The 24,528-nt window shown below is 36.2% G+C and overlaps 2 protein-coding genes across 6 annotated transcripts in view; both read left to right on the top strand.

Annotated features, from left to right (window-relative positions):
- The window catches only part of phip (PHIP subunit of CUL4-Ring ligase complex), a 74,442-nt gene extending 69,140 nt beyond the window's left edge, over positions 1–5,302 (top strand). For all 3 annotated transcript variants that reach the window (XM_021473733.3, XM_021473732.3, XM_073939199.1), the window contains one exon: positions 449–5,302. In XM_021473733.3, the coding sequence (XP_021329408.2) occupies positions 449–1,113 (665 nt within the window). In that variant the 3' untranslated portion in view covers positions 1,114–5,302. The remainder of the gene's footprint in view (positions 1–448) is intronic.
- A 5,368-nt stretch (positions 5,303–10,670) lies between these two features.
- On the top strand, positions 10,671–24,000 carry si:dkey-261l7.2. Of its 3 annotated transcripts, none has more exons than XR_012398388.1 (8): positions 10,686–10,846; positions 10,988–11,114; positions 17,482–17,571; positions 17,641–17,735; positions 18,020–18,183; positions 21,906–22,022; positions 22,136–22,530; positions 23,484–24,000. XR_012398388.1 is itself a non-coding variant. In NM_001386508.1 (7 exons), exons 2-7 carry the CDS (start codon positions 10,990–10,992, stop codon positions 22,229–22,231), a joined length of 687 nt encoding a protein of 228 aa, NP_001373437.1. In that variant the 5' UTR covers positions 10,671–10,846; positions 10,988–10,989; the 3' UTR covers positions 22,232–22,737. The 3 variants fall into 3 exon arrangements, 1 of the variants encoding a protein (NP_001373437.1); XR_012398389.1 differs by having other exon boundaries at positions 22,136–22,546; positions 23,679–24,000; NM_001386508.1 differs by lacking the exon at positions 23,484–24,000 and having other exon boundaries at positions 10,671–10,846; positions 22,136–22,737.
- The last annotated feature ends 528 nt before the right edge of the window (positions 24,001–24,528 follow it).

Genomic DNA, 24,528 nt, shown 5'->3' with positions numbered 1-24,528 from the left:
CTGGCCATTCTTTGTAAACCCTAGAGATGGCTGTGTGTGAAAATCCTTGTAGATCAGCAGTTTCTGAAATACTCAGACCAGCCTGTCTGGCACCAACAACCATGCCACGTTCAAAGTCACTTAAATCACCGTTCTTCCCTATTCTGAGGCTCGGTTTGAACTGCAACAGACCATGTCTACTAAATGCATTGAGTTGCTGAAATGTGATTGGCTGATTAGAAATTTGCGTTAACGAGCAGTTGGACAGGTGTACCTAATAAAGTGGCAGGTGAGTGTACATTTTTAAAAAAAAGTTGTTATTTTGTTATTGAATATCCTGTCAGGGAAAAAAATATTATCACTTTGGAAATAATTGAATAAGAATTTAAATTTCACAGGAGAGCTCGTAATTCTGCCTTCAACTTTATGTAAATGTTTCATCTGTACTTACATGCTCATTCTCTCTTAGGTCCAGTTGATCACAGCTCTCCTCCTCAGAACAGTTTGCATTTGAATGGTCACAGTCAAGTGACTGTAGGAATGGTACGAAGAGGCCGGGGCAGACCCAGATTAGACACACAAATAGAGACGCCGGTGGACACGCCGCCACCTCCACTGCCTAAGACCTCTTCTAAAAAAAAAGAACGAAAAAGCAAAAAAGACACGGAGTCCCCACGACGAAATTTCTCCCACGAGGAGGAGCTTATGTTGCCCACCGGGGATGATGGCGGGGCTTCTTCAACAGCCCAAGACAGTAATCTTTCAGATTCGGGAGAGTATCCGAAAGCACGAGGCAGACCACGAATCACAAAGACGATAGACACTCCAGCTCCTCCAAGCCCCAAAACTCTCCGGCGGAGCAGTCGACGTGGCAACGAAGAGATCACGCCCCATACATCAGGCTCCGCCCAGAGTGAGGAGCCTGAGGTTTATATTGGAGAAGACGGGAGCTCGAAAGGCCAGATGAAAACACGCAACCAGGGCCGAAGGACTGCTTTCTATAATGAAGAAGACTCTGAGGAAGAGCAAAGACAGCTTTTATTTGAGGACGCCTCCATTACTTTTGGGACGTCCAGCAAAGGGAGAGTCCGCAAGCTCACAGAGAAGGCCAAAGCCAATCTTATTGGCTGGTAACATTGCCAACTTTGCATGTCCTCTGCGACACAAACCTCAATCCCGTCCTGTTGGGAAAGGGGGAAACCATTCCTGCTGCTATATCAGACTGTCACGATTATTTGAATCTTTCACTTTTGAACTCTTTCAAGAGTCGCTGCCCCCTGAAATCCCCCACCTTATACCTTTTCTTCCACAAAAAAAAAAACAAATCACAAATGCAGTTGAATACTGATTTTCAAATGCACTATTTTGAATGGCAGTGTGAAAGGTACTGAAACACGAATCCAAAATCCTGATTTCATTTCTCAAGAAAGCACTTACGTGAGGATGTGTGTGTGTGTGTGTGTGTGTGTTTGTGTGTGTGTGTGTGTGTATGTGTGAAATAACTTGAGCTTTTACTCCGTCTTGTTTCTTTAAACTGTTAATTTTATGCATCGTTTTTACACAGTTGTTGCTAAAGGCAACAAATCAAACACTTGTTGGGAAAGAGTCTATTTTTAACAGATCATTGTGGCTGTAAAGCTGTAGTGGAGCGCAGAGAAGAACCTCATAAATCTCTGTTGTTGTTTTATCGGCTTTCTCTCTGCAAGTCAAGATCAGTGGCAGTGGTAACTCACGCATGGTTTTATATAATTAGCAATACCTTGTGCCTTTTCATACTTATTATCAATACATTATGGCTCCTTTGTACTCCCCAGTGTTTGTGTGTGTGTGTGTGTGTGTGTGTGTGTGATGCTTTAGGATATTGAGGTATTCAGAAAAGCGTGTGTTGTTTAACTGTTGCTGGGATTGAGCTTAGTGAGCAGCATTTCATGACCACTGTATGTGTGTATGTGTGTGTGTGTGTGTGTGTGTGTGTGTGTGTGCTGGTTTTGGTGGTTTAACGAGGACATTTATTTGTATAATGACATGGGTATGACCAAGGTATTACAATTATGAGTTTGTTTATTAGGACATGTCCTGTAATTAATAACTGTTCAAAATTATACGTGCACGGGGTCTTTTTATGTTCAAAATTTGCCACAGATTTCCTGTGAGGGTTGGGTTTAGGGACAGGGTTAAGTGATATAATAAGCAGATTATAGAGTATTAATTGCAATACTTTAAGGGAAAGTTCTTATATACCACTAAAACAAGTATGTGTGTGTTGAGTTCATGCAGTTGTTGAGGTGTGTAATGGTCATGACATCATCCCTCCGCACCCAGAATGCACTGTGATCCCTAACTAGAACTTAAAGTGGTTGCAAAAAGTGTTTGGGCACGTATGGCATAGTTTCAAAATAACTGAACGTCATTGCATTAGAGATAGATGTAAATGTAGTGTCTGTTGGAATATACTTGCAGATTACCTTGAATATGTTTGAAATGATCCATTACATGTTTAATTATATTAATGTCGATATTAATTTATAACTGATGATTTGTTAGCCTTTGCAAACACAAAGTTTAACTAGTTTTAGCATCAAAGTGTCAGCACTTTCATATCAAATATTTATACAACACCAACATTTGAGGTCGCTCAAATGAGTCTTTACTTAAAGGTTTTGATGAAAGAATCTCTTATGCCCAATAATGCTGCATTTACTTCATCAAAAAGTCCAGTAAAACAGTAATATTGTAAAAAATCATGTACAAAAATCTGTTTTCCATTTGAATACATTTTAAAATGTTATATATTCCTGTTTTTCAGTCTTTTGTTTCACATGATCCTTCAGTCGAATATGCTAATTTGCTGCTAATGTGTTATGCTGCTTAATGTGATGGAAAACATGGTACATTTTTGACTATTTATTAACAGATGAACAGCATTTGTTCTGAATAGAGTCTTATATAAACAATATAAATTTCATTTCTTTTAGTCTTAAAACATTTACTTTTTATCTTATTTATAAAGCGCATTAAACGACAGTTGTTGACCATTGTGCTGTACATACCTTGGGTTATAAATGAGCAAAAATAAACAACAACATATAAAACAGCATACAGTGCAACCAACATAACCAAAACATCAAATGCATACAGCAGAAACATAGAGAGCCACAATAAGATCAGTTTCATTCCAATTTAAAAGCTTTTTCTAAAAGATGTAGTTTGAACAAGGATTAATACATTAAACCATTAAATCTAACATTAAATGTGTTCGTGCTAAATAAAAAGATGCCATTTTAATAACAACATTAATAATAAATAACCATTAGTAAGAAAAAATCTTACTGATCCTAAACATTTCAGTGATAGAATAAAACTCACTGAATAATAATTGCATAATGACAATTGCATGTTAATCAAACAACAGTCTTAACATTAGTAAATTAGAGTATTTTAATTTTAAAAATCATCTGAAGTCTTTAATACAAGCGGGGTGCATGTCACAAAAAGAATAATGTAGTGACGAGTGTTTGCCAAAACCCGTAGCTTCTCTGTCGCAGACCCATCGTTTGAACCACGTTAGTTATAACGTACAACGCCCATAATGATGCTTTAAACGGGGTGGTAACAACTTCTTTTGAGAGTTTTAGTAATGTTTTCAGTACACTATGAAGGGAACGCAATTATCAAGACAAAGATCGCTAAAACTGAACTGTAAAAATACTTTAAATGCAAATTACACCTAAAAGTGGTGACTTTAATGCTTTTTTAAAAAATCATTCCAAGTTTAAATGTTAGAATGTTCTAAATAAATAAGGCATATGGGGGATAACTGGGAATTGAACACAGCCAGGAACTATGTTTCTAACTACAGCTCCAGAGGTGTAGTTGCAAGCAAACAAGTTTGAGATGCAGTTTGCGAATATTTGTTGTAACAATTCAATTGGTAAACGGAAACTCAACAAACTATGTTTATAATGACGGAACTTGCGACCTTAGTTGGCTAACGATGGTTTTCAGAAACGCACACCAGGAGAGTTGTAGTAGTTCAAAGTATTACCTACAAACATGTGAAACAACCAGAAAGTGACCAGATATTAATAAAATAGTTAATAAAACGACTTTCTTTCTTCTTTTACAGGCATAGTTCAGTCAAAAAAATGTTCCAAACCAGTTTTTCCAAACAAGTTTTTCCTATAGATGTCAGTGGTTTCCAACATTCTTTAAAATATCTTCTTTTATTTCAAACAGAAGAAACTCATCCGAATGTAAGTGCATTTGTTGTTGCTTCTGGTGGTGAACTATACTATTAGTATTAATGCAATGACATCAGTACATTTTCAGATGTTGTCTCGTATGTCCAAATGCTTTTGGCATCACTGTAAACAAACCACTATTAACAGAGTTGTTATATGTGTGTGTGTGTGGCAATGTTCATTGAGCACTACCTGTAGTTTCATCTATCCTGGAGAGCAGGCCTCTTTCTCTGTTTTAGTCGAACTCATTGAACTACTGTGGAAGCATTCGTTTCATTTCACCCCCGATCACACTGAAACACTGTGTTTGATATCTGCCATTCTGATGCATCAGTAGATCCCACAGGGCAGCGAAAAAGAGGCAGCATGCGTGTGGTATTTCTGTGTTTTGAATGTGCCTTGACTTTTGTTTTGTACGTATCTGTATGAACAACCGAGGTGAATCCGGACTCACAATATGCAGTGCAGTCTCTTTCATTAGGGAGCCGGATGATGTTGATTTTGTGTACTTTCAACAGTTGTGGTCTGGGCCATTCATTACGACAGAGCTAATCCAGCCCATAGCTTTAAAACTGGTTTGATGAACCAAAGCCTTTGAATGTGTGTGTGTGTTGGTGTGTATGTGGCTGTTTTATGTGCAGTTGATGCATGTCTGAGTGTCCATTTTTCTGTATGTGCGTTACCGTTTGAGCCCCATGTTTTATTGAGCTGGTGTTTATAATCTGTTGCAACATGAAAACTGTATTATATCAGACTCACGACCCCTCTATCTCCTCTAAACTGCACAGATAGTGACATCTCACAGGCTGATTGATGAAAGATGGATGCATGTTCGTGAATTCTCCGGTCTTTTGAATCTGAAGGTACAGTCACGTTTTGTTTGTGGGGTCAGGGTCTTTTCTTTTCCCACCTCCTTCCAGTCTTATATCCTCAGACGGAGAGGTCTTTCTATGTTAGTTTGTATACTTTTATATAAAGGAAAAAGTGTAAATAAAGACGTTAAATAGAATGTATGTGTAGGGTGTACTGCTGTCACATTAGTTCATACTGATATTTTAAGGAAATAAACATTTGTGTTTCCACATTCTGTCTTGTTTTTTTTATTACATTTTTGCTTTGATTGCAGTTGTGTGACGCCTGGCTTCATCACAGGTAGGAAAAAATGAGGAGAATTATTTAAACAGCAGCACTTCTATTCATTGTAAACAAAAAACATATTCGGGAGAAACATGTAACTCTTCTCAATTTATTTAAAGGAGAGTCTTGGAGCTGCTATTGAAAAAGCTCTATCACCTCGACATTTCAAGCGTGATCGCGGAGCTGTCAAATAGAGTCAATCCTTAGACAGGGTTCATGAATGCTTTTCTTACATAGATTTTTTTCTCTTGTTTCTAGTCCAAATATTTAAAAATTCTTATATCAAGAAGTATTTTCTTGGCAAGTAAAACATACTGTCTTGTTTTCAGAAATAATATGCCAATATTAAATGTGTTTTTCATTAAAACAAGCAAAAAAATGTGCCTATGGGGTAAGCAAAATAATCTAGTTTTTCCCCTACCCCATTGGCAGATTATTTAACTTGTTTTAAGGAAAAACTCACTTAATTTTGGCATATTATATCTTAAAACATGACATGTTTTGCTTGTCTAGAAAATTCTGCTTGATTTAAGAGTTTTTAGATATTTGGACTAGAAACAAGACAAAAAATCTAAGTAAGAAAAGCATTTTTTGCAGTGCATTTTTACTACTAAAATTCCATGGCTTCCAAAACATTTTCCAGAACATTCAACTACATTTTCATGACGTAATGTTTCATGTAATGTCTTCATATACATGATAAATAATAAGAAAAACAATGACGTTCAAATTTATTTCAGCATATCATAGAGCACGCAACAATTTATTTTGTTTCAATTTGTTTTTATATCTAAGTAAAATTGATTTTGATAAAGCTTAAACAGCACTAACAATGTGAGAGCAAGTTTTTGGCCAAGGACAGAAAAAAAAGTAAAGACAACTAACCTATATTCAAGTTAGGTCTGCACAATATATTGTTTCAGGATCAATATCGCAATGTGTGCATCTGCAATTATATAATTATATACTATATATACAATTATATAATTCTGATTATAGTTTAATATAGAGTTTAATCATAATGGAGTAAAGGTTTATCATCTGCATGCATTTTTAAAGAGATTGTTCACCCAAAAATTACTTACCATTTATTACACCCTTGACTTGTTTCAAACATTTATGAGTTTTCTTTTCTTTCTTTTTTTTTTAAATGAACACAAAAAGAAGATATATTAATTCCTATAGTATTGAAACAAGTAAATAGTGAGTACATTTTAATCTTTGAGTAAACTGTCCCTTTAAGGCCTGTGACTGTGTGAACATTTCAAAATTTCAGAGTTGAAAACATCCGGCCACAAGAAGTTTTTTGTAACTTTAATAAAGATTAAATAATGTAGAATGAAGACTATGCAGTGTTGATTAGTCAATATCTGTACCTGAATGATGAATACATGAAAACTATCATTCACTTTTGTCTTTACTATATTTTATTTATCTTTGCTTGTCCTTTATTTTTGTATATATTACTCGAGATTCACTCCTCTACAAAATCCCCCTAATCAATCCAAATAAACCTGTTAAATCATCTGGTGAAATTGTATTCACATCACAATATATATCACAGTAATACAAAATATGGTAATGTCAGATTTTTCCAATACCGCGCAGCCCTAGGTTAAGTATACAGATATTTGTGAAACTAATTTCCATGACTTTTCCAAAACTGTGGGTTTTTCTGTTTTTCCAAAACTTTTCCAGGCCTGAAAAATGCCGTGTCAAAATTCCATGACTTTTCCAGGTTTTCTATGACCGCATGAACCCTACTTAGAGCGAAGAGATCTCACGGGTTGGTGTAAATTAATTAGCTCAGAAATATACCTAGGGGCCAGGCCATGGAGGGCTTCAAAAACACAACCGTTCTTTGTTCTGAATTCTAAACTGGATTGGTATCTAGTGTGGGGAAACCAGTACAGGTGTGATATGCTTTCCTTTTTTTGTGCCTGTTAAAAGCCTGGCAGCTGAGTTCTGGACCAGCTGAGAGAGAGAGAGAGGCCTGACTCACGCCCAGATACAATGCGTTGCAATAATCCAAACGAGAAGAGATGAAGGCATGAACAACCTTCTCCACGTGAAGTTTATTCATTCATTTATTTTCTTGTCAGCCTAGTCCCTTTATTAATCTGGGGTCGCCACAGCGGAATGAACCGCCAACTTATCCAGCAAGTTTTTACGCAGCGGATGCCCTTCCAGCCGCAACCCATCTCTGGGAACACGTGATGTTTATTTATAAACTAATTTCAGGAGGATCACGTGCTTATGATTGTTCTCATCTGTTCCCACATCAGCTCATTGATTCTCCAATCAGATGATTCCTAACTCACTATAAATAACCAGAGTTTTCTTATCTCAATATCTTCGTCTTGAAGAACTCCTCCTACCCACCCCTACTCCCCTCATTTCCAGATGGACGACACGGTGGCCCATTGATTAGCATTGTTGCCTCACAGCAAGAATGTCTCTGGTTAAAGTCCCTACTAAACCAGATAAAATTTCTGTGTGGAGTTTTGCTTGTTTCCCTGTGCTCGCGTGGGTTTTCCCGGGTTCTCGGGTTTCCTCTAACAGTCCAAAAACACACAATCTAGGTAACTTGAACACAATATTGATACCATAACCAAGCTCCTGGCGAGTACACCTCTCCTCAGTCATTCATATCCGTCATTTAGCTAGAAATAAGCAGAGGGGAGTTCTCCAGATCTAACTAAGCTTAAACTCCCCTCTCGCCCTGCAAATGAGAGGGAGCTGAGGGCTCGAGGATCTCATTAGCTCAGGGCTCTCCTCCGGGACAGCATGCCAAACAAGCTTTATAATCAATCATCAGCTAAGTGTGAACTCTTGAAGTCACTGAAAGAGAACAGACTTCAGCTTGCCAATATATCTAAGATAGAAAAGACTATTTTTGACAACCGCATTCATTTGGCAATACAATTCAAGCTCATAGTCAAAAATAACAACAAGACTTTTTACAGAGGAATGTATCTTACCAGGAAGCAATGAGGGATTGCTGTTAGAATCTGAGCCTTTAGACCGAAAACAATAACTTCACACTTGTCCTCATTCAGTTGGAGGAAGTTATTCGCTAAGCAACACTTCACATCAGCCAGACAAATAAACAAAGCCTGAAGGGAGGATTGATCCCCAGATTTTTTAGGGAAGTAGATTTGAAAGTCATCAGCATCAGATAGTAATTTATGCCATGCTTTTCAAAGATTTTTCCCAATGGAAACAAGAGAAAACAAAACAGGCCCCAGTATCAAACCCCACACATTAATTATATGACAGAAGAACAAGAGTTGCCCAAACTGACTGAGATGGTTCTATCCTTCAGATATGAAGAGAACCAATTCAAGGCTATAGACCCAGGATAGCAGCGTGTTCTCTAAGCCAATGAGAATTTCATGATCAACTGTGTCAAAAGAAGCACTAAGATCCAACAGGGCTACCTGAATCAACCTCCAACAAAATGCATTTAAAACTCTCAATAGAGCGGACTCTGCTATGACCAGCTCTAAAACCGGATTGAAACTTATCAAAAATATTATTAACCAAGAAATAATTTAGCTGTACAGACACGATCTTCTCTAAAATCTTTGAGATAACAACAAAAGCAACAACACTGAGGAGAACACACATATAACTAAACTGGAAACAGGTGTGCAACCTTTTAGTAACTGTGGAGACAAAAAATTGACAAAACAGAAACAAAACAAGACATTTCAGCTAAAAATACTTCCCAGCTATATAGTTGGCCACAAATATGATTCATTCAATCATTTTCCTTCAGCTTAATCCCTTTATTCATCAGGGGTCATCACAGCAGAATGAATCACCAACTCATCCAGCATGTTTTGCACAGCGCATGCACTTCCAGCTGCAACCCAATTCTAGGAAACATCTCATTCACACACACTCTTATAAACTACGACCAAATTAGTTCATCCAATTTCCCTATAGTGCATGTCTTTGACTGTGGGGTAAACCGGAGCACCCAGATCAAACACAGAAATGGCAACTGACCCAGCTGGAACTCGAACCACCGACTTTCTTGCTGTGAGGCGACAGTGTTAACCACTGAGCCCCAAGTTGAATTATATTGAATTGCATTTGATGGATACATTTACATTTATTGAGTCCAAAAGGGAGGATTTGTGTGACCCTAAAGTGGTGAAACTGTTTAAAACATTGTATTCAGCTAGATACTGAGTGAAATTCATATTCAATCATCTCTCAGTAGCTAATCATTTTAAATCATGGAAGGATTAATTAGTCTGATATTATAGTCTGACATGATAACTAATATTGAACAAAATGCATTGCATTATTTGAGGGTTAATGCCATAGAAAGATTCAATTATTGATGATAAGCCATTTCTTAGAGAATTGCGCCCTCTTTTGGGCATTAGTCGGAATTGTTTTGTTTAGAAGCTATGATATGGGTATTTGAAATTGCAAAAACCTCGAAGTACCATCTGTAATTTTTCAGTTATTTCATGTTGAAAGCAATAAAAATAACTCATTATTTACCATAAAAGGGAAATTTCTTGACCAAGACATAAACCTGAGGCTGAGACAAATGGTAATATTAGATGAAAATTTGAGATGGCACTAAAAGGTTTTTGCATCTGAACTCTTTATATATTCACAATAGGTGTCCTTCTTTTTAGTGGTCACAAAGTAATTATTAAAAATAAGTAGGTTACCTGCTTAAGAGACTAAGATAATTTAAAACGGGTTTAAAAAATCATTAGAAACATTAGAAATTATAAAAACGTCTGTTGTAAATTTAAAACAATATATCTAGATATCATCTGTCAAGTAGCTAATCACTTTAAATTTATTAAATGAAAGGATTAAATGGAAGTTATTGTATATTATAATGACATAACTAATATTGAACATTGTAACATAAAGGGTTTATGACATAAAAAAATATATAAATATTGATGATAAAACATTTCTTAGAGAAGGGCGCCCTCTTGTGGATTAGTTGGAAAAATCTAGAACAAATATTGGTTAGTTTTTATGGCTATGTGCAAGTAGTCTGACTAAAATTAACGAACGCATTAAGATATAGACCTAGCCTATATAATATGTCTTTAAATAAACTGCAACATTGTGGTAGAAAACTACTGTTATAAGTATTGAAATGTTTTTTTTATAATTTAGGAAATTTATATCATAAAAAGGAACTGAGAAAAAACTAACAAAGTAAACAAACCTGCGCGCGCGGCGGTTCCTGACGTGGCGGCTCGAGGCGCGTCCACACCTCCTCTCGTGGGCCGCCGCTATTGGACGCGCAGTCTAATAATGCTAAACCACAGAGGCGCAGGTGCCAAAACCGAAACCTCCCGCATGTAAATTTCATATTCAGTTTTCAAAGCAACGCTTACACAACGCACAACACGCTAAGAGTTTCGACGATCTCTTCCCGTTTGTCTTTGTGAAGACAGTGAAGTCAGTCAGTGTTGATTTGATTGTACTGAAGTTCTAAGGTAAGATAGCCTACAGTAGGTTAAGATTAACATTTTCTGCTACATGATAGTAAATGTAGTGTTTCTATATTTGTAACTACAACATTTTAAAAAGAAGCAGTAGACTCTGTGCTGATGTGATGTGAAATGTGTTGTATGCAGTGATGCCCCAGCTCACGTCAGGTGTGATCTTGCAGCTGACGCTCCTGCTGTCCGCTTTACCTGCGCAGTATCTCATCTCCAGGTGGACAGGAAGAACCGCCACACAGCGACACATCGCCACTCAGACGTAAACAACACACAAACATAAAACAAGCTTTCATATAGCCTACAGGGGGGTGTGGGTTGGTGTCAAGTGTTTCGGTTATGTTTGTAATATGGCTCAGTGAACCACATTTATAAGCTATGTTTAATTAAATTAAATCTACTTTATTAATCAAACGTGTTATTATGTTTTCAGTGTTTTGAGGGATATTAAGTGGTCGTCAATGATATTTGGGATATTCAAATCTGTGACACTCACAGGTTTGCTTTCCTGCACGTATTAATAGATGACTGCTTGTATTTTTTTATTTCGCAGTTTAGCTTTCATGTGCGAGCCAGTGTATAGAATAAAAATCATGCATCTAGTTTTACAAACACCTGCAAACACCCTTTTTAAAGAAACACTTTTTTGTGAACACTTATTCTGTCTGTTGCTGCTCTAGATTTGCTGGTTTCACACCTATAAATTAATATTTCTGGCACAAACATGCCTTCACAATGGTATGAAACATTATAGGGGTGGTCAAATGTATAGGGAAGTTATCACCTATTTTAATTATTAAAATTATTTAAGATACAGATCAGAGCAAACTATTTCTTAATTATTAAAGGGCAGACCCCCACATACATCTTTAGGTGGGATAAAGCGTTAAATAGAGAGGTCAGACCGGTTCATTCCGCTGTGGTGACCCCTGATAAATAAGGGACTAAGCGGAAGGAAAATGAATGAATCATTAGTCGTGTGTAGTACTGACTGTGTGTATGAGCTGATGAACTTCAGCTTTGCCATCACAGATATAAGGAATTTTTTTTTAAATACGTGATCCATAAAACAATTTATTTTACATCATGAATAAATAAGATATACATTGATGTATTCTTTGTTAGGATATGACAATATTTGAAACTATTTGAAAATCTGGTATCTCAGCATTTAAAACAGAGATGCCCAAAGTAGGGTGATGTGTAAATGAATCAAATTGGGCATCATGGTGGCGCAGTAGGTAGCACGAATGCCTCACAGCAAGAAGGTCGCTGGTTTGAGCCCCAGCCCAGTTTGCATGTTCTCCCTGTGTTTGCATTGGTTTTCTCCACAGTCCAAAGACATTTAATTCAATTCAATTCAATTCAATTCACCTTTATTTGTATAGAGCTTTTACAATGTAGATTGGGTCAAAGCAGCTTCACATAAATAGTCATAGTAACTGGAACAGGGTAGTTCAGTTTTTAGTGTTGAAGTTCAGTTCAGTTTAGCTCAGTTCAGTGTGGTTTAAAATCATTACTGAGAGTTCAAACACTGAAGAGCAAATTCATCGATGCCTAGCTCTACCGATCCTGTACCATACAAGCCAGTGGCGACAGCGGAGAGGGAAAATAACTTCACCGATATGAGAGTGAAGAAAAAAAACATTGAGAGAAACCAGACTCAGATCGGCACGACCATTTTAATTTCTCCGCTAGCCAAAAGTCTTGTGCAGAGCTGCAGTCTTAGCGGTGGAGGCTGAAAGCTGGCCTAAGCAAAGACTCGTTTGTTCCTGGAGCGTCACTGAAATCAGTCTAATGCTCTCCACTCCCCCATAACCACCAGTGCAGCAGCAGCTCAGGATACGGCCTGGTCCCGGATATGAAAACCTCGGGATCATCTTATCGCTGGTCTTGGATCCAATCAGTGACTGCGCATAATCTGAGGACCTCGGGATGAGTATCCCCAGGTGGAAATGGAGAAAAAAAAGAGAATAATTAGCGTAGCTGTTGTTCATAGTGTATATAAACAAGATACAGAAACGTGTGTGGAAACCAGCTAAGTGATGCACTGAGTGTATGCTTTACTAAACAGATAGGTCTTTAATCTAGTTTTGAACTGAGCAAGTGTGTCTGAGCCTCGGATGTTATCAGGAAGGCTATTCCAGAGTGTTTGAACCATAAACGAAAAGGCTTGACCTCCTTTACTTGACTTTGCTATTCTAAGTACTACCAGAAGCCCTTAGTTTTGAGATCTTAAAGAGCGAGCTGGATTGTAGCGAGACAGAAGGTTAGTTAGATAAACAGGAGCTAGATTATTTAGAGCTTTATAGGTGAGACGTAATATTTTAAATTCAATACGAAACCTAACAGGCAGCCAGTGTAAGGAGGATAACATTGGGGTGATATGATCATATTTTCTAGACCTGGGCTGCGTTTCCCGATAACGATTGATCTTAGCACTTAAGAGCGTTTTCTACGAGTCATTTTGCGAACGTTCGTTATTGTTTCACGTGCGTTTCCCAAAAATGCACTTAACACAATTGCACGTAGCCCAGCTTTAAGTGCAACTTAGGAGTCGCTATCCGTTTGTTAAGTGCTGAAATGTCACGCTATAGAATGGCTCGTTATTGTTGCACATGTTATAGCAATCCATATAATTCTTCTTCTACTTGTGTGAATGTATATTCAACTCGAATAACATAAAAAAAAAAATATTTTTGAGCCAGTTTAAAAACATAAATTAACTGGAAATGTCGTACTGTAAAAACACTGTCTTGCTCCAATCTCGCATAAAACTAATTCTAACAGTCCTTGCCGGAAATGACATCAGCATCATTTTCGATATTTATATGAAACCTTAATTAAGTAGAATTATTTATCAATTTCTTTATCAAAAATTGCTTATCTCACATCAAAATAAATAAATAAGTAAATAAATAAATAAATAAATAAGCTCTTACATTTATTTTTGAAAAGTTTAGCCTAATTATCCCCACCTGATGTGCATTTGCTAATAGGACAAAAATATAGCCTACTACCCTCGAAATGTCCATATACAACAGTGTAATTTTTTTTTCATTCTAACATTTATTATGTAATTTTTATTTTTTTCTTTATTCATTATTATTTGTATATTGAATTGTGTAATGTGTAGAAAATATAAATGAATAGAGATATACGTACAAATAAAATGAATAATGACTTTGAAGAGAAGTAAATTGTAGGTGCAATTTGCCGGTTGTCCAGCAGGTGCCCTCATAACTCTGTCTCCTTACGATGCACTTAAGGCTTTACGATTACTCCAGAGCACTCGTAGATCCACTAAGATTTTCAAGTGCTACTTAAGTTACGATGCTTTTGGGAAACAGACCGTAATATTAAGATCAGTCGTACGATCATTTCTACGAACTTCTTAGGCTTACGATGCTTTTGGGAAACGCAGCCCTGGTCAGAACTCTGGCTGCTGTATTTTGTAATAATTGAGGTTTGTCAATAGAGGATGCTGGGCAGCCAGCAAATAGAGTATTACAGTAATCCAGCCTAGAAGTCATAAAAGCATGGACTAGCTTTTCTGCATCAGAGATTGATAACATACTTCGCAATTTAGCGATATTTCTCAGATGAAAGAAGGCAGTTTTTGTGACATGGAATATATGATTTTCAAAAATTAAATTATTGTCTAATATGACACCCAGATCTGTTATAGTAGAGCTAACGCTAACTTTGTATCCCTCTAATTGTAGATTGAGTTGCAAGATCTGCTGTGTACAGGATTTAGGCCCAATAAGTAATAATTCTGTTTTTTCTGAGTTTAAGAGATGAAAATTGTTGGTCATCCAGTCTTTAACATCTCTAATACACTCAGTTAGCTTAGACCAGGGGTGGCCAATCCTGTTCCTGGAGAGGCACCTTCCTGAAGATTTCAATTGCTACCCATATCAAACACACCTGAACCAATTAATTAGGACCTGAACACCACTTGATAATTACAGGCAGGTGTGTTTAATATGGGTTGCAACTGAAATCTGCAGGAAGGTGGCTCTCCAGGAACAGGATTGGCCACCCCTGGCTTAGACAGTTCAGACATCTCATCAGGTTTAGCTGAAATATATAATTGAGTATCATCGGCATAGCAGTGAAAGCTGATCCCATGTCTTCTAATAATGTCTCCCAGTGGTAGCATGTGAATTGTAAACAGCAAAGGGCCAAAAACTGATCCTTGAGGCACCCCATACTTTACTGGGCTGACTTGTGAAGGCTGTCCTATTAATATTCACAAACTGGTAAGACATGCGCTATATGTGAATTGAATTAGCTAGTGTATGGATGTTTCCCAGTGTTTGGTTGTGGCTTGAAGGGTATCTGCTGCTTAAAACATATTCTGAATAAGTTGGCGGTTCGTTCCACTTTGACAACCCCTGATTAATAAAGGAACTAAGCTGAAAAGAAAATTAATGAATGAATTAAATTTTTAAAAATATAAATACTGTCACTTGACGGATAGAAGACTATGCAGAAGAAGACATCAGCGAGCAAATCAAGGCAAAAACTTGTGTAATTCTGTTACAAATCAGATTGTTTCATTTTTCCTAAACAAGTTAGGAAATTACCCATGGCAACTTTATTTACCATGGGCTCACTAGCCTCAATCAAGTTTGGCTTTTGGCCTGTCATAAGAAAAGTTTGGGCACCCCTGGGGTCCATTTTTCGTTTGTGGATTACTCAGTTAGCTGGATTTGGATATTGACGATTTGACACGATCCAGGATCGTTTCGTTCTTCAAAGCTGATCCGAGAGTTGTTGTCATAGCAACAGTTCTGCTAGCTCAAACCTGATCGGAAGCAGGTTTAAATCATATAAACAGGATTAGATCGGCTCAGTTCAAGCAAAGATAATACAGAACGTATGTTCCGAATTCTGATATTTTCTTACAGTAGTAGTTTTATACACTTGGGAATATATATATATATATATATATATATATATATATATATATATATATATATATATATATATATATATATATATATATATAAGTTATAGTTATTAATAAAATAAATAAAGTTATAGTTATTAATAAAACTTATGCAATCTGCACCCCCGAAATGAAAGTACAAAGACTGCCACCTGCTGGTGCAAAGAGAAAACTTATTGATATGAACTTTTTAGATCACTTTAGTAAAATTTGTGTATAATAATAATGCAGAATATGTGACTTTTATGTTTTATGTCTTGTTTTGACAGTTAATATGCCAGTGATTTGATGCTTCACAAAAGTTGCAGATGCCTTTACCAATATCAAAATGCTTTTGTAAACATCCAGTTATTCCATACAGCGATTAAAAAACCGGCTACTATAATAAAGAAAATCTTCTCTAAATGTAGAACTCAATACATTGATATGCATTAAAATACATGATGAATACTCTTGACACATAAGAGTGTAAAGCCTGCCGCTCACAACAAATATGAAAGGTTATTGCGTGTCATATTTAACAAACCGTTTACTGCTAATTTGATGTAATTTTGCTCACATGGATAATTGAATATTAATCAGATGATGTCATTACGCTGCTATGCCATCAGCCAATCGTTGCATTGCTGATCATGATTTCGAGGATCGATAGATCTGTCCTTCACAACACACGCAGCGATCTCAGATGAGTTCATCCAGACATTCTAATCTGATTCACGAACTTGTTTGAAGAACCAAATTAGCGAGAGATCAGTTATCAAGATTAAAAGATCCAGGATCTGCCAAATCATCTTAGATCATTTAAGCGAGGTACGAAGAACAGACCCCTGGTTTAAAATAATCAAAATATTTGGAAAATTTGAACCCTTTACAGTCTAAATGTCTGAGCCTAAGAGACTTCTATACAAGTGTATAATACTGAATTTACATTTTTAATGAACAATGATTTAATAAAGTATTCAAGTCTCTGTATTTCAGATCTGGTGTCCTTTTATTATACTATTTTTATTTAATTTTTGAAATATGGTCTTTTAGCTTCTTTTTTCAGTTCAGGGTAATGTTTTAGCCAAATGCATATAGTTTGAAAAAAATCCGTACATATTGAAATCTTTGAAACAAAACATAATTCAAGTATAAAACAATTCAGAAAATGTGCACTTTGACATTTTGAGAGTGAAATAAACGCATGCATGCAAAACCAAATTTACTCCCATGCCACATGATAAAACATTCATTGGTTTTCCTTCAGCTGTCCCTTTATTCATCTGGGGTCATCACAGCAGAATGAACCAGCAACTTATATAGCATGTTTTACACAGCGAATGCCCTTTCAGCTGCAACCCAGTACTGGGAAACATTCATAAACACTCTTTCACAAACATACACATACAGAAAATTTAGTTTATTCAATTCATCAGTACCGCATGTCTTTGCAGTGTGGGGGAAACTCTAGCTCCCGGAGGAAACCCACGCCAACACTGGGAGAACATGCAACCTTGTTGCTCTGAGGCAACAGTGCTAACCATTGAGCCACCATGTCGCCCTTCATAATAAAACATTGAGATAAATTGAAATGATAATTTTTAGAGCGACAAAAAAGTATTTCCTTTGGTTTAAAATGAAGTGTCACACTGTAGGATGTCACTGACAAGATCTGATTTCTCATATACAGAATCATCGACACATGGAGCACCATGAGGAAATCCTACCTGAACACCACTGTTTGGGTTGACTGGATAAATACATGGATTCCCAAACTACCGTAAGTCTATGCCTATACTTTTTAAGAGTTCTGAATCACTCGGATGCTGAATGTTTTGTTGTGTTACAGGTCATTTGGAGAAGAAGAAGAACAGTACCAAACACTGGAAGAAGCTTTTGCCATTGAGCTGTTGATGCACGATAATGAGCATGGCTACTTTGCAGGTAAACTTTTTAAATGATCTCACCACCAGTTCGTTTTTTGGAAGGTGTTGAGTGTTTATAGATGTTTTTTTTTTTTTTACTTTAAATGTTTTATAAAAGTTTTTCTTTCACAAAAGAAATGCATGTTTGACTACAGTTTAGATGATTGAAATATAGCATTCATGTAGCATTTGTGTCTTGTTTTATGAGTGTCTGAAATGCAGGTTTGTGTACATATAATAAATAAATTAAAGAGCTAATATGTATTTTTGTGTAAAATGACTGATGTTTTGATATATGATCAGTCTCAAAGGATGTGCGAAGCCCCAGACCAGCATATGTGCTGCATCGTGTAGGTGAAGTTGTTCTGGAGACTCAAAATAAAATGATTGGTGTGATCGTGGGCTGGGATGCAGGACTCCGAGCCCCTCCAGAGTGGATCAAAAGAAAGAAATACACAGACACAGAGGTTTGTTAAGTATATTACTGTATATAGTGGTGTGTTCACAAAAAATTTTCAATTATGAAACCATATTTTAGTGTGTTTTTGGCTGGTACCTTGGGGGGTATAGGTCTGTCGCTAACAACTAACACTAACATTGTTAACAACTAACAACTAACACTAAAACTGCTAGGAGAGGAAGTTTGTGTCTAAATAAATTAGTTGAATGCTTTGGTCAAGCGGTTAGTTCAAACTGGCTCTTTCTTTTAGATATGTGGAAAACCATACTTAAAGTTTACAGTATTAATAAAACAGTAAGCAAGAAGTACATAAGATGCAGTTCTGAAGGGTTCATTTGATTCACACTTCAGGTCTGAATCTTCAGTTAACAACTCACCAATTCAAATGATCAGGTCAGAGTGAATCTCGACTTAACGACGCACTGATTCAAATGATCAAGTAAGAATTAATCTACAGTTCAGGACTCACTGATTCAAATGATCAGGTCAGAGTGAATCTATAGATTATGACTCACTGATTCAAATGATCAGGTTGGAGTGAATCTCCAATTGACGACGCACTGATTTAATTGATCAGGTCAGAGTGAATCTACAGTTAATGACTCACTGATTCAAATGATCAGGTCAGAGTGAATCTCCAGTTAAGGATGCACTGATTCAAATGATCAAGTAAGAATTAATCTACTGTTAAGGACTCACCGATTCAAATGATCAAGTCAGAGTAAATCTCTAGTTAACGACTCACTGATTCAATAGATCAGATCATAGTTAACCTACAGTTAACGACCCGCTAATTCAAATGATCAGGTCAGAGTGAATCTATAGATTATGACTCACTGATTCAAATGATCAGGTTGGAGTGAATCTCCAGTTGACGACGCACTGATTTAATTGATCAGGTCAGAGTGAATCTACAGTTAATGACTCACTGATTCAAATGATCAGGTCAGAGTGAATCTCCAGTTAACGATGCACTGATTCAAATGATCAAGTAAGAATTAATCTACTGTTAAGGACTCACCGATTCAAATGATCAAGTCAGAGTAAATCTCTAGTTAACGACTCACTGATTCAATAGATCAGATCATAGTTAACCTACAGTTAACGACCCGCTAATTCAAATGATCAGGTCAGAGTGAATCTACAGTTAGCGACTCACTGATTCAAATGGTCAGGTCAGAGTGAATATACAGTTAACGACTCACTGATTCAAATGATCAGGTCATAGTGAATCTAGTTAAAGATTTGCGGATTCAAATGATCAGGTCATAGTGAATCTAGTTAAAGATTTGCGGATTCAAATGATCAGGTCATAGTGAATCTAGTTAAAGATTTGCGGATTCAAATGATCAGGCCAGAGTGAATCTACAGTTAACAACTGGCTGATTCAACCGATCAGGTCATAGTTAATCTACAGTTAACGACTCGCTGATTCAAGTTATCATGTCAGAGTGAATCTACAGTTAGCGACTCACTGATTCAAATGGTCAGGTCAGAGTGAATATACAGTTAACGACTCACTGATTTAAATGATCAGGTCATAGTGAATCTACAGTTAAAGATTTGCGGATTCAAATGATCAGGCCAGAGTGAATCTACAGTTGGAATAACATCAAAGTTGGAATTATTAAAATTAAAGTTAAAAATAAAAAGTTGGCGTTTCTGTGTGGAGTTTGCATGTTCTCCCTGCGTTCGCGTGGGTTTCCTCTGGGTGCTCCAGTTTCCCCCAAAGTCCAAAGACATGTGGTACAGATGAATTGGGTAGGCTAAATTGTCCGTAGTGTGTGTGTGTGAATGTGTGTGGATGTTTCCAAGAGATGGGTAGCGGCTAGAAGGGCATCCGCTGCGCAAAAACTTGCTGGATAAGTTGGCGGTTCATTATGCTGTGGTGACCCCGGATTAATAAAGGGACTAAGCCGACAAGAAAATGAATGAATGAAAAGCATTATGGTCATCTATTGTTTTAGCGATCTTCATGTTTACAATTGTGCTCCCTTCGCAATGCACTTTGAAAACATTGATGTCATTTTGAACACAGCCTCATGAAAGCTGTAGGTGACCTATTATTTAAAAGTGGAATTTATGTTGCGTCTCCAAAGCGTATGAAAACAAAAAAGCATACGTTAATTCTTTTAATTTATAGTGGGTTATTTAATCAAGATCTGTACCGTATATGACATGGGCCTGCTGGTTACATTTCTGCAGTGGTTTACATGTCTCAAATTGTAAAAGTAGACTTTAAAATATAAATAAATAAACAACATCCTACTTAACAATAATAGTAATTATTTTTTCTTAATTTAATTATTAATTAAATAATGATTATTATCATAATCATCAATAACATTATTAAAGTATGTTTTTTCATTTCTAATAAATAATAAATAGTACATTTCATTTCTTAATAAATAGCCTCATTATTTATTTATTTATATAATATTAGAATACATGTTAGCTTTTGTAAGTGATTTGTTTTAGAATAGAATATTATAATGTTCAACTTCTCAATAATATTAGTTAAGCAAATATAGCCCCTATGTGGCATTTACATGTTTTTACCAAATCTAATATTGGATTTTATTTTAAATGCATGTTTGTGTAAAACAATATATATTTTACAAAAATAAATTTTGGGTTTTTCTCTAAAAAAGTTGTTACTTCACCCTGTTTAGAGCATCATTATGGGCATTTTATGTTATAACTAACGTGGTTCAAGCGATGGATCTGCGACAGAGAAACTAGGGGTTTTGGAAACATTCGTCACTTCATAGTTCATCTTTTCCCGAATGATGCATTGTACTATGATATTTCAGTTCAGCCGCGTGTTACATCGTTGTTTGGGAAACGCACCCCAGGTCAGAGTGAATCTACAGTTAATGATTGACTGATTCAAAAGCTCAAGTGAGAACAAATCTACAGTTAACGACTCACTGATTCAAATGATCAAGTAAGAATTAATCTACAGTTAATGACTCACTGATTCAAATGATCAGGTCAAAGTGAATCCAAAGTTAAAGACTCACTGATTCAAGTGATCTGTTCAGAGTGAATCCAGGTAATAACTCACTGATTCAAATGATCAGGTCACAGTGAATCTGCAGGTAACGACTCACTGATTCAAGTTATCATGTCAGAGTGAATCTTCAGTTAAAGGGATAGGCCACCCAAAAACATTTTATATTGTCATTAGTTACTACCTATTCTTGACCCTTCGCTTGTTCCAAACCTGTTTAACTTTCTTGGTCCCACTTTATATTAAGTGTCCTTAAGTACTATGTACTTACATCAAAAAAATAAATACAATGTACTTACTGTGTTTATAATGTATTTGAGAACACTTGTGGTGCTTTTAAGTTGGGGTAGAGGTTGGGTTATGGACAGGTTTGGTGGCATGGGTAGGTTTAAGGGTGGGTTAAGGTGTAAGGGATGGTCAACAGTGTATTTACAAATGTAATTACAAAAGTTAATGACAGATGTAGTTACATACATGTATTTAATCAAGCTTAAGTACACAGTAAATACATGTATTTACACAATAAGTACATTGTAACAAACTATTAATTTCTGTGAAAGTACATATTAGTTAAGGCCACCTAATATAAAGTGGGACCACTTTCTTTATTCTGTTGGACACAAAAAGAGAATATTTTGAAAAACAATTCATCATTTGCAGCTAATCTAACATATACTGTAAAAGAAGTCCATTGATAAACATGTCTCTGCTTGTAGCTGGAGAGAGCAAAGGACACTCCTCATTACAGAATTCTCTTCAGTGGACCAGATTCCTCATCAATATTGATCGGATACATTCCCCAGTATAATGTGAAGATTTTTCGTGGCTTTGAGGTGCATTGAAATCTTTTTCACCCTCTTCTGGTGCATTTTCTTTATGGATTATAAAGTTTGTTTGGATTTAATCCAGCTTAATCTTTACCAGTGTTTGTGTTTGCTTTCTACAGCTGGACATTGCAACTCTAGAGCATTATTTTTCATACTTCAATGGGGAAACATTTGTCATGCAGGAATGGCTGCAGGAAATCTACCCTCATGACTGAACCAGCACAAACACTTTAAAACCGGAAGTCTGTTACTTTCCATTGACAGTATTGATTCTTTTAATGCAACAAGGAAAAGATCAAAAAGGAAGCAAGTACATTTGAGAGAGTTTTACTATAGGCAGCCCCAAATACATAAACACTGAGTAATTGTACTTATTAAACTTGTTGAATATTTGTGTCAGCTTTCTCAGGGCAGAATAGTAAAAAATTCTATTATCACATTTTTAGAATCATATTAATTTCAAGCATTTGTAAAGTTATGAGAAAAACTAATTGGGATGTCAATTAGTTTAATTGTAGTCTAAATTTAATGTCCAACCGGCCACTTTATTAGGTACACCTTACTAGTACTGGGTTGGACCCACTTTTGCCTTCAGAACTGCCTTAATCCTGCTTTAAGATTTAATATGGCACATGGCGCTGGAAGTAGAAGTAGAAGATGGGTACACTGTGGTCATAAAGGGATGGACATGGATGGACATACTCAGGTAGGCTGTGGCGTTGACATGATGCTCCGTCAGTACCAATGGGCCCAAAGTGTGCCAAGAAAATATCCCCCACACCATTACACCACCACCAGCCTGAACCGTTGATACAAAGCAGGATGGATCCATGCTTTCATATTGTTGACTTCAAAATTCTGATCCGACCATCTGAATGTCGCAGCAGAAATCGAGACTCATCAGACCAGGCAATGTTTTTCCAATATATTGTCCAATTTTGGTGAGTCTGTTCGAATTGTAGCCTCAGTTTCCTGTTCTTATCTGACAGGAGTGGCACCCGGTGTGGTCTTCTACTGCTGTAGCCCATCCGCCTCAAGGTTGTTGTGCATTCAGAGATGCTCTTTTGCATTCCTCGGTTGTAACGAGTGCTTATTTGAGTTACTGTTGCCTTTGTATCAGCTGGAACCAGTCTGGCTATTCTCCTTTGACCTCTGGCATCAATAAGGCATTTGATCCCACAGAAATGCTGCTCAGAGGTTATTTTCTCTTTTTCGGATCATTCTCTGTAAACCCCTGGAGATGGTTATGCATGAAAATTCCAGTAGATCAGCAATGTCTGAAATACTCAGAACAGCCCATGTCGCATCAACAACCATGCCACGTTCAAAGTCACTTAAATCACCTTTCTTCCCCATTCTGATGCTCAGTTTGAACTGCAGCAGTTCGTCTTGACTTTGTCTACATGCATAAATGCATTGAGTTGATGCCATGTGATTAGAAGTTTGCATTAACAAGCAGTTGGACAGGTGTACCTAATAAAGTGGCCAGTGAGTGTATTTTATAATAGTGTTTTCCAACACTGTTCCTGAAGGCACACCAACAGTACACATTTTCAACCTCTCCCTTATCAAACATACCTCGATCAACTCATCAGAACATAAGAAGAGACTCCAAAACCTGAAGTTAATGGGTCAGATTAGGGAGACTTCTAAAATATGTAGGCCTACTGTTGGTGTGCCTTCAGGAACAGGCTTGGGAAACATTGTTTTAATATGACAGTGGATTAATATGCACATGTTGTTTTGACAGGTAATATGGTTTGCAGAATGTGATTAGTTATGATCAAATGTTTTTAGTTATTGTGATATTTATTTAAATCAAAAAAATGAATGATTTGTTGTATAAAACAGTATTGAGAATGGGATAAACTGTGTTCACCCATATGGTAAAATATTATATTTCCTGGCCAAAATATATTTTAAATATATGTTAGATATATGCTGTATATGTATTGTTTAATAAAATCTATTTTTGAAATGGAAATTGATACATTTCTAAATACATTTTAGGGTGATGAATACATTTTCAAACCTAAAGTATTGAGAGGAGATCAAAGTATTTATTATTTAATATGTTTTTAATATAATTAATAATAATAATAATAATAGCATATATGCAACTTATGTATCCTTAAAAAACTGTTGCATACAAAAAATATATCATTACAATAAAAAAAGATTTTGTCAAGTGAATGTAGAAAATTTAAATGTATGATGGGTAAATATATAATATGATGGGTAAAATATATCAAGGAAGCGATTTTAGAAGAAAAGCCTAAGTATAAAACAATTAATGTCGCATCAACAGGCTGTCCTGTGTTTCCTGCAGAGTTTCATGCAAATTTGGGTAAAATATAAATGGTCAAAATGTATTTGTAGAAGATATATTTGTTAATATATGTCTGAATATATTTGACAAAATATATATTTTTTAGGTATTTTGAAAAATATTTGAAAAAAGATTTTTTTACCTTATGGGACTTTTCTTTTTTTTCCTTCTTTTTTCCCCACC

This window comes from Danio rerio, chromosome 23, assembly GCF_049306965.1.
Source record: "Danio rerio strain Tuebingen ecotype United States chromosome 23, GRCz12tu, whole genome shotgun sequence".
NCBI classification, from domain to species: Eukaryota; Metazoa; Chordata; class Actinopteri; order Cypriniformes; family Danionidae; genus Danio; species Danio rerio.
Note: the sequence above shows the minus strand (reverse complement) of the source record. Positions and strands in the feature narration are given on the sequence as shown.